This window comes from Carex rostrata, chromosome 35 (genome assembly GCF_964058835.1).
Source record: "Carex rostrata chromosome 35, lpCarRost1.2, whole genome shotgun sequence".
Taxonomy (NCBI): domain Eukaryota; kingdom Viridiplantae; phylum Streptophyta; class Magnoliopsida; order Poales; family Cyperaceae; genus Carex; species Carex rostrata.
The window spans coordinates 1,250,385-1,261,866 of NC_135952.1; the positions used below are offsets into that span (position 1 = coordinate 1,250,385).

General features: G+C 34.2%; 1 protein-coding gene across 1 annotated transcript; it reads right to left on the bottom strand.

Annotated features, from left to right (window-relative positions):
• Positions 1-702: 702 nt before the first annotated feature.
• Positions 703-10,835, bottom strand: LOC144549263 (disease resistance protein RPP13-like). The gene is made up of 4 exons (XM_078297984.1): positions 10,047-10,835; positions 7,470-8,255; positions 1,153-2,361; positions 703-1,002 (listed from the first exon to the last, which is right to left on the bottom strand). The coding sequence occupies exons 1-4, from the start codon at positions 10,703-10,705 to the stop codon at positions 930-932; spliced, it is 2,727 nt and encodes a 908-aa protein (XP_078154110.1). The 5' UTR covers positions 10,706-10,835; the 3' UTR covers positions 703-929.
• Between the last annotated feature and the right edge of the window lie 647 nt (positions 10,836-11,482).

Genomic DNA, 11,482 nt, shown 5'->3' on the forward strand with positions numbered 1-11,482 from the left:
AAGACAACACAAGATGACAGGCCTGAGATGGATTTGCTGGTTTATGGTAATCATGTGGGTGATTTGGAAACAACGCAATGCATTGTTGTTTAGAGGAAAAATGGTACCGGCGTACCTGTTAGTGGATAGAATAGAACAGGAGGTCAATTTATGGCTCAAATTCTGTTAGCGGGTAAGTGGGTATGGTCTCTCATATGACTGGTACGCAAGGTCAACAATGCTGTTTTTACTGATTTAGATATACTTCTTTCTGGTTTTGAGTGGTTACAACTGTTGTCATATGTTATGGTACCGAATTGTGGGAACATAGTCACTGCAAGTTGTAATTTTGTAACCATGGTTTGTTGTTTTTAATCAATATAAAACTTGACAGCTTCTGTCAAGCTTCTCAAAAAAAAAAAAAAAACGCTAACAAAATTTATCAATCAAAATTTGTGCATCTTAAAATGAGCTATTTCTAATTAAATTTTTCGTATAAACTTCTAGTGTATTAATTTCAGATTATTGAAATTCCAGTGTTTGTAATTTATCCTTCGAAATCCATATTGCTATGTTTTTAACACACTTTATTTCAAGTCAAATAAAATTTCATACTTCAAAAAATTGAGATGTTACAATAATCATTATATGTTCTCGTAAAATTTATGAAATATTTTGTTTTAAAGAAACAAAGTACTTAATGTTGCAGATTGACAACCAGGAAAAACAAACATATACAATGTTAAAAAAAATGAAATGAATCACAACAATATTCCAAACCAATCCAAATCCATGCAAAATTTAAGAGTACAATTACAATTAAAAAAATTGAAACAGACAAACAATAGAAAATTAAGCCTATTAAAAATGCAATATGAAAAATTGAACAACCCGAAAACAACAAACTGAAAAATTAAAATTACAATCAATAAGACTCGAAACTTAACGGTTCACCTCGATCTAGCCGCTGCCATTAATTTCTTTGCCACTCTATTAATAATATGTTTCACCTCGATACTCGCCCTGAAATTATTCAGAACAGAAAAATAATGACAATCAATAATAAAGCCTTGCAAGGACACAAGGTGTGTATATATATATATATATACGAACATCAAATGAAGACGTGAAAACTGTAAAGAAATTTTACAACCAAAGAGCAAGAGATGTTACATTTCTATCTGCACGTTTGGTAGCTCAGGAAGTGTGCGCAGCTCAGCACACAAAAAAATTGTGAGGTGACTAAGGATGGGCATAGCTCCCTCTTTTACGTCCCAATGACTTAGCTTCGGCAGCCCTCTAAGCTCCAGTTTTTTGAGGTTGGGAAACCCTCCGGTTGAACAGATCAACTTTGTTCCCATATATGAGGACCCAAGTAAACAAAGTATCCTGAGGCTTTGCAAGTTCTCAAGTATGGGCATTGGATCTTCCTCAAGCCTAGAATATTGAAGCACCAATTTGGTTAGATTTGTTGGGAACATCTCAACACTTGGAAGCCACTTATCAATTGCCCACACTCCATTAAGACGTAGACTTTGTATCTTCTCATGACAAGGTAGGTTTCTTGTACCACCAAATGGAAGGACGGACTCATCCGCAATAATGCTGAGGGAAGTCAACTGTTCTGTCTTTGTCAACACACTCTTAAGGGTTTGCCACTCTTCTGGATGACAAACAACCCTTCCATTTGGATAATGAATCCCTAACGTGCGCAAGTTGATACAACATCCTAATTTAGGAAGTGCACTGTTTTCCACATATTTTAATGTTTGTAGATTTGTATGGTGATCCCATTTTAACGAGAAACGTTCTACAGTATCCCAGTCACCAAATAAATGTCGTAGATTTGGGATTAAGACATCAGATGACCAATTAGTAGCTTCTTTTTTATCAAGAAATATGGAATCTTTTAAATCAACGGTTTCTAGATTATTCAAGGAAATCTTCTTAAATATTTCTGGTTGAATAATGCAGCCTCTTAAACCCAAATACCTCAAGTGCATCAAGCCCTTCAACCAGTCACTACCGGAGAATTCTCTTGTATCAACACGCTCAATGGTTAACACTCTAAGTAGTCTAAAGCCACTATAATTTAGTAGTCCAAAGCCTCTACCATTTGTTGAACTTATCTTAGAAGAAAAACATAATAAAGAACGAGTGTTCTCTGAATAAATGCCATCCTTCGTAAGAGTGCAAAATTGCAGTGCTGCACGGTGCGGCTTTCTAGTAGCCAGCTGGTTAACATCTTCGTATTCTTTTGAGAATATGGTAAAGAAGTTATCCTCCTTGGCTTTGTGGATAGCCAGGTCTCGTAGAAGATCATGAATACTGCAGTATTTGCAGTAGCCATTCCAAGACTTTTCAGTGACTTGAATCAAAGACCTGCAACACAGTATAATTACGATAGGTCTTATCACTTATTCCAAACATCTGATGAAACAAAAAGAAAAATATATGTATAATTACGATACCAAGACAGAACCCAAGCTGATCCGCATTTAATGGGAGTTAATTAGCTATATATAAAAACGAATTATTAGAACTGTCAAGTCACATCAAGCACAGCACGAACGTATTAAAAAGAATGTGGAAGCTGAACGCACCGCCAAGATTCAAGGTATTTGCTTGGTTACTGTTATTAAACAGAATTCTAACGACTGAAAATTTGAACAAAATGGGTTTCAATGTGTATCTGCTATTTGTGTCGAGCGGACAAAGAAATAACAGTACATCTCTTAATGATTGTGCCTTCGCAAGAAGAATGTATCACAAAATTAGTAGTATATTTTTTCCACAAGAAGAAGGATCAACAAGTAATCATACTGATGCAATACAAAGGCTGGAATGGCTTTGAAAATCGGAATCAAAATCACAATAAGAATCAGTCATTTTGTCATGGAATCGGAATCGGAATCGGATAAATCAGTCCGAATCGGCTGAATCAGATCAAAAACTCGAATTGTTTTGGCATAATCTTTTGTTTGTATAAAAAATTGGTAAACAAATATTTTTTTCAAAAAATTATGGTTAAACAAGATTAATATAATAAATAAATTTTTTTTATTGATTATTTAATAAAAACAAAATATATTGCATAAATTAAATATTTGAATCATTGGATAGATGTAAATGATGACAAGAAAATAATATAAAATATTTCGGTGACACTAAATTATTTTACTTGTATAATCACAAAATCATTTGACACATTATTGAAATACTTTTATTTGAAAATAAAAAATTTATTTGGGACAGCTCGAGCATGTTCTGTCTATTTAATAACTTGTATGGACTTAGTTCGCAAAGAATGAGCTTATATTCTCAAAGGAGAGCCATACACTATTCGCACACCATATATATTCAATATTTTATAATGTTTTAAACTTCTTTCTCCTTTTTCTTTTTTAGAATGACATGTCGCCTCTTGGTTTCTTCCCCAAATAGCTCGATTGAATTACTAAAACGGAATAATTTTGCTATGGAAATAAGAGAGTGGGAATTTGACTGATTATTTCTATTCAACTTCAAATTACGCAGTTTTCCATACAAAATTCATCCAACCGGGAAAACTTGGGAAATATAGGTTCGCCATAGACCGATTCCGTTCTGACTTGGCCCAGTCAACTTGTGTTAAAATGTAAAATATAATTCATATTGCAACTCCTAGTTTATTTAATATGCTCCAATTAATATATACACCATAATTTTTGTGCTCCAATATGCTCCACATCCATTATTCTCATTTTCAAAGTCCGAACAATCAATCGAACCGCTCAACATAATCTGCACAATAAAATATGCTTGGAGACCAAATTTTATATTTTTTAGAATTTATTTACTATTTTTTTAGATAGATACAAAATCATTGTTTTAAGGAGATTATGGATCACCATCCGATAAAGTGATATTGCACCTATGTAAAAAGATAGTAGACAAATTAAAAAAAAATATAAAATTTGGTCTCCAAGAATATTTTATTATGAAGATTATGTTGAGTAGTTCAGATCGACTATTCGAACTTTGAAAACAGAGATGAAGGATGTGGAGCATATTGGAGCACCAAATCATGATGCATTTGAACCCTCCTCTTTTTAGGAATAGAGGTAGCTTATTCAGATAAAAGACTATTTATTTCTCAAAGAAAATACACACTTGATTTATTAAAAGAAACCAGTAAATTAGGATGCAAACTGTCCTCTACTCCAATTGACAACAATTGCAAATTAAATAGTAAAGATGTTGAATCTTTTAAAGACATAAATCAGTTTCAAAGACTTGTAGAAAAATTGAACTACCTAATGGTTACTCGTCCGGATATTTTCTTTTCCATAATCCAAATTAGTAAGTTCATGCACTTACTAAGAACACCACATTTAGAAGCTATAAATAGAATGTTGAGGTACTTAAAATGTAATCCCGGTGAAGACATTTGGATGAAAAATAATAATTCTAATGATAAATGTGGTTATTTCGATGCAGATTAGGTTGGAAAGTTTCGATAGAAAATCGACAACCAGTTTTTACACATTTGTAGGTAGAAATCTAGTTACATGAAAAAACAATAAACAAAATGTTGTAGCAAGCACTGAGGCTAAATACCGTGCCATGGCATCAACTGCAAGCGAACTAACATGGATCAAACAAGCCCTATCAGACATGGGTTTTAAAATTCAAGAACCAATGAAAATATATTGCGACCACAATGCAGCATGACACATAGCATCAAATCCTGTATTTTATGAGTGAACAAAACACGTAGAAGTGGATTGTCACTTTATTAGAGAAAAATGTTCAAGCAAAGGAAATTGAAATATCATACGTAAAAAGTGTAGATCAACTCACGGATATCTTTACTAAAGGCTTGAATCCTTATTCATCTGAGAAAATTATAAGCAAGCTAAGATTGTATGATATATACATTCCTAGCTTGAGGGGAAGTGTTGAAATATAAAATGAATTCAAATTGCAACAACTAGTTTATTTAATAGGATAGGAATAGTGCCCAGTAATTAATAGCAATAGGGAATGTGCATTCCAACGGCTAGTTTTTCTTTTCACCAGTGGAAAAACTGAAATCAGGATCGGCCTATTTGGATCGGCTGTATGAACTAACCGATACTAATACCTATCTGGATCGGTTTTATCAATAAAACCGATACTAAAAGCTAATGAAAACACAGCACATGAACTAATTGGATCGGTTCCTAGTTAAGAACCGATCCAGATAGTATCTGGATCGGTTCTAAGCTAAGAACCGATCCTAATACTTGATAATTAGGATCGGTTCTTAGCTTAGAACCGATCCTGATACTTTTTTTTTTCAAAGATGATTCTGCAAAAAAAATAAAAATAATAATAATAGTATCATGATCGGTTGTTTATAAACAACCGTTCCTGATACTTTTTTTTTTTTGCAGAACCAACATTGAAAAAAAAAAAAAGATATCAGGAACGGTTGTTTATAAACAACCGTTCCTGATACTATTTTTTTTTTTTTCAAAGTTGGTTCTGCAAACAAAAAAAAAAAAAAAAAAGTATCAGGAACGGTTGTTTATAAACAACCGATCCTGATACTTTTTTTTTTTTTTTTTTTTTTGGTGCAGAACCAACTTTGAAAAAAAAAAAATAGTATCGGGATCGGTTGTTTATAAACAACCGTTCCAGATAGTCCATTTTAGGTTTTTATTTTTCCGCGCTCATCCCTTCTCTCCTTGCGTCTCTCCATTATTCAAAATTACAACTCTCTCAACTCCTTGTCTCCTCTAGCCGCAAGTCTCCTCCTCTCCCTCCGTCTTGCCGTCTCCTCTCAGTCCGATCGGCTCAATAAAAAGAGTGCTCGGTGCTCAACGCAAGTGTGCTTGGCGCAATAAATCCACTCACTCGCTCGGTGCTCGGTGCTCGATGCTTGGTGCTCAGCCCTCTCCTCTCAGTCCGCTCGCCTCTCAGTTTAGGTAAATTTGCTAGATTAGTTTTGCTAGTTTAAGTAATTTCAAATTATCAAATCAATTCAATTCGGTTTCAAATCAATTCGGTTTCATTTAAATCAATTCGGCTAGTTTAGTTTTGGATTGAAATTACATGAGATGGTATTCTGTTTTATCAAATCAATCCGGTTTCAATTCTTTGGGTACCATAAATCCTAAAAGAATAATATTGCAATTTTGCAGAACCAACAAAAAAAAAAAAAAGTATCAGGATCGGTTGTTTATTAACAACCGATCCTGATATTTTTTTTTTTTTTTTTTTTTTGCAGAACCAACTTTGAAAAAAAAAAATAGTATCAGGATCGGTTTTTTATAAAAAACCGATCCTGATAGTTTCTATTTGGATCGGTTATTTAACCGATACAGATTATTGTAGTATCAGTATCGCCTTCATCAGGATCGGTTGTATTCCGATACTAATATGCGTATATAACCGATCCTGATTCCATATTTTCCACTAGTGTTTGACTTGTAACTATAAATAGCGACACATACAAAGCTGAAAAATAAGATTGTGAGTAAAGTTTTTTTTTAAACTCTTCTCTCTTGTGTTACAAAAAATAACAACTCGGAATCAACCAATTTTGCAAGCCATGCCTGGTGATAAAGGAACTTGCAAACAGGTCAGAGAGCTACTTTTAATAACACAATTTGTTATCTGGAGAAATGTTCCAGAATTTTTCAAGGCGGTAGCAAGACTGAAAGTGAACTTGTAGAGGAAACATAGAATCAATGGAGTCTATCTACAATGAGTAAAACAATTAACATGGAGAGAGAAACTTGAAGACTGAAGACTTGTGTACGATTGAAGCTTGAAATTTAATTCCTTATATTGATGCTTTATTTCTCAAAATCCTAAAAACTCTGTAACCAATAGTAGTTAATACATAATAGGGGCTAGACCTCTATTCTTTTCTCAAAAAAAAAAAAAAAATCAAAAATCAAACCCAACACCACTACTGTTGCAGTACCATGTGGACTAAACGTTACACCATAAAAACCATATAGAAAATAAAATTTAGAAGTTAAAGGTAATATCCAGAAAAAAGAAAAAAAGAAAAGAAAAAAAACACACTCTCCACGTAACAAGGCAGAGAAAAGAACATAGTATAGGTAATATTTGTCAATTCAATTTTTAAAATAATTAAATAAAATGTTAAATAAATAAAAGTGTATAAAAAAAATGTAAGGTTTTGGAGGAGATATTGGATTTTATGGTGTTTTTATGAGGATAATGGCTATTTTAGTATTTTACATGAGCACACTAGAAATTCTCCCTAAAATGGGATTTGAAATTATGCTAAATTATTTGTTAATTATATCAATTGGGCTGATTTAGGGGAGTCGCTGGAAAAGAATTTGCGCGCTTTGGGTTTTGGTTCTATAATTTCATTTTTGTAAATTTGGTGTGAAGTTGACAGAACTGGGCTGCCAAAAGCACATCAGTACTTCTTTTATATGTATTATGTACCTTAAAAAATAAAAATAAAAGGAGAGGGAATGTACCTTTTCACTAGCTCTTGAAGGAATCTCTCAGCTCTGTCCTCTATTGTTCCAGATCCATCTTTCGGTATGAATTCTTCAGCAACCCACATTCTCGTGACATGCTTTGCTGATATCCTATAGTCTTCAGGAAATGAAGAAAAATAAAGAAAACATGGTTTCAGATAGTGAGGCAAGTGTTCATAACTCATGGCTAGGACTTGCAAGCACTTCTTCCCATCATCATCGAACCAATTCATGTTTTCCTCCAACTTGCTCCAGGCACTGTAGGTGGGTTCTTCAGTTGTGAGGATACCGCCTAACACAACCAATGCCAAGGGTAGCCCACCACATTTTTTCATAAATTTTTTGGCGACTTCCAAGAGATCACGAGGGTAATTCTCAGGTTCTATACGTTTTTGAAATGCCTTTCTGAAGAGGAGAGCTAGAGAATCACCCTCTTTTAGGTAACCGAGCATATACGGTTCTATATTGCGATCTGCCCGTCTAGCAACATTAACGGATCTGGTGGTAATTATCACACGGCTCGCATTGTTCATATCAGGTAATTGTATTTTCAATGGGTCCCAAAGATCTTCTGTCCACACATCATCTAGGATAATTAAGTATCTCTTGCGTCCCAAGGAGCTCCTAAGCTTCAACAATACATCCTCATCTGTCACGGGTGGCTCTCGTTCTCTCATTTCAGGTTCAATTGAGTAAAGAATTTCTCTCAAGAGATCATTTATATTGAACTTTTGAGAAATGGACAGCCATGTACGACAATCGAATTGCTCCACCAATTCTGCACTGTTGTTACAAAATGAATATGTTACATCAAGAAAAAAGGCAGCAGAAAGGGAAATTTTTATTGGAGATCTTTTCCATTATTACTTGATTAATAATGTATTGTAAAGAAGAATTAGACTACATTTTGTATCAAATTTATATATCGTTAAGAAATTAAAATATTGGAAAGTACTTCTTTGAGCATAAATTACCTTCAAGTTAAGAAAATTTGGAGCCATTCTTACCATGTTTTAAATTGTATTAACCAAAACAGATAGGATAATTTTGATTAAACGTACAAATTAAGGTGATTGTTTATGGAATAAATTATCTGAATCATATATTGGGTGTAGTTCAGTGACATATCAGTGAATCTACCTGCATGTTTGCAAACCATAAGAACTTACTTTTCCCGATCCACTTAAACTACAAAGCAATCCCTTTATATAACCAAGGTTCTGAAACTCGGAATCGGAATCGGAATCGAATTTTTGACCGCCGAGTCAGAATCGGATGAATCGGTCAGAATCGGAAGAATCGGATCGGTAACTCGGGTTTTTTTGACAGAAGCTTATTTTGTAGCCAAAAAATAGGAAAAAATTGATAAAAATAATTTGTAAAAAATCTATGTTAATTAAGACAAAATATTACACTCAAATAAAATAATAAAATTGAGTAATACATTTAGCAAACATGAGGAGGGGCGGATTGTAAAATTGAAAAATAGTAAACATTTCCTAAAATAACAGAAGAAATTAATAAATAAAATATTTTTGATTCCTAAAATAAATAAATATAAAAAGAAAAATAAAGGATGAAAAAGAATAAAAAAGGAGACAGAAAACATAGAAAAACAATTCGAAAGCAAGTGCAAAAATGTAAAAAAAATGCTAAAATGGATGGGTCCAATAAAGAACGAAATGGAGAGGAGAAAGAAAAGTGGAGGCAGTCTTTTATATGTCATTAAACCTTACATGTGGCCCATCTCCCTATCAGAGTTTTCTAGTTGCTCCTAGTTCATTATGGGCCAATGTTATTTAGATTTCTATATTTAATAGACTTGGTACGCCAAGTTTATTTGAAATGTCTCTATTAGCCTTTCTTCCTCCACAGATTCCTTCGTTCTGTCTTCCCAAATCAAAAACTCCTCTTCCGATAAACCCAATTTCACGCAATGAAAAGGCAAAATCTGCTCATTTGGAGGAGAATCGTCCTGAATCGGTCTGGAATCGGTCAAGACTCGCTTGACTCGGTCCGACTCGGCTGACTCGGCTGAAAAAATCGGAAAACTCGGCTGACTCGGCACTGTTCATCCGAGTTTTGCCGAAAAACTCGAACGGGCGCGAGAATCGGGTAAAACTCGGCTCGGACACCACCGATTCCGAGTCGACTCGGCCGAGTCAACTCGGAATCGGCCGATTTTCGGAACCATGTATATAACCATTGTCTTGAATATAACTCATAAATTGCAAGTTTCTGAGCAACGAACAGGCTGGATTTTATTGACCATTAAGAAAAAAAAAACTTCTGTGGTTGCTCTTGGCAACAAATACATGCAAGGTAATTGCTTACTAATAATAATGAAGAAAGAATTAATGACAATATATCACCCAGTTTCTTAACTAATTAGATCGAAGAATTGATGTATTCATGATTTCATGGGAAAGCACAAATCTAACAAAGGATCGAATTTGAGCGATTGACTTCTTAACAAGTAATTGGTTTCTGATTTAGCAATTTTCTTGGTACAAATTTTTCCACAAAAATTTACGCACTCAAAATTGAAACGTGTTTGAAAGAGAGCACATGCACCTTTTGTATACATTTTGGGCCAGTGTTGTCTTCCCGATGCCGCCAGCACCGACAATCGAGAGCACCGTGCGCCTTGATTCGTTTTTATCAAGCAGTTGTTTGATAATCTCGCACGTGGCAGCCTCAAGGCCAACAACTTCTGACTCATCAATATCAGAAGGTTTTGTCGGCCTAAAAGGTAGCTGAGCATTTTCTTCACCACCAGCACCAAGTTCCGTAATTCCCAAGTCAGTTTTGCGCTGGTAAAGCAATTTGAGTTGCTGTGTGATTGTATTGAGCTCGCCACTAAGCTTGTTCATTTTTATGGGATTTTTTACAACTGTTGTAAGTTTGCTGCAATTTGAACAGCAAGGTATGGTGAACCAGCGGGAACTTTTTGCCTTTGGACTGTTTTCTTGGATCTCAACCATGAAGGTATCAATCACGTTTTCTATTTGGTAGGCCAAATCTCTGACCAGTATTAGCCACTCTTTCACTGCTTCATCTCTGTTACTCTTGGAATTGGCATCTCTAAGCAAAGCTTGGATCAAGCGAAGCTCCGTCTGCATAAGTTCGATCTGCCCACTCACCTCGTATAGTTCCTGAGCTTTCTCGAGCAAGGCATCAGTAAGCTTGCCCAAGACAAATTTCACAGCTTCCTCTGCCGCTGCCGCTGCCATGTATTCCGATTGTGGGGAGTTTCTTTTTCTCTGTCTTTGTTTTTGTTTCTTTTTTTTTTGGGTTTTTTGGTGGTGGTAGAGGTGGGGGTTGAAACTGAATTGCCTTGATGCTCACTGACGGAACCCTGCCTTATTTAAAAAGAGAAACCAAATAAAAAAGTAGAAGAATAAAGCCCAATAAAAAAGTAGAAGAATAAAGCAAAAGAAGAATAAAGCCAAATAAAAGAACCATAAAGCAAAAGAAAATTAGGAAAAATAAAATATTTTTTTTGGTAAAATTTTGATATCGATTATCATTCGATTATATGTTTGATTGGAATTTCAACTACGTCTTGGTGAATCTTAATAGTCGTAGCAATTCGATTTGAATTTTTAGATCGATCGCTATCAGGTAATCAGACTTCTCTATAATTTGTGTTTACAATTTCTACGATTAAATTTGGCTTTTGGTATTGAGTATTGGATTATGATGATATATTTGACGGGATAGTGTATTCTGGTTTTGGTATTGAGTATCGGTATTGAGTATTGAATATTAGATTATGATGATATATTTGATGGGATAGTGTCCGATATTTTTCTTATATCCAACATTAAATTTAGAAATGCAAAATAAAAAAGAAAAAAAAAAAAGAGAAGAGCTTCAAAACTTGAGTTGAAGTTTCCCATTAAATTTTTCTAATACTCAGCGCAAAGAAAATTGTTTCTTTTTAATATCAATTTTATCCCTAATAAGCACCTTCTTATTTTTGCCTCAAATTAAATCTTTACTATTAA

Excerpts from the sequence above, each read along its gene's own strand:
- LOC144549263 (XM_078297984.1), bottom strand. The coding sequence starts at position 10,705 with ATGGCAGCGGCAGCGGCAGAGGAAGCTGTGAAATTTGTCTTGGGCAAG. Across the intron at positions 2,362-7,469 it reads CTTCAAGAGCTAGTGAAAAG|GTCTTTGATTCAAGTCACTG; the intron begins GTACATTCCCTC and ends ACTGTGTTGCAG. Across the intron at positions 1,003-1,152 it reads CCAAACGTGCAGATAGAAAT|GGCGAGTATCGAGGTGAAAC; the intron begins GTAACATCTCTT and ends GAATAATTTCAG.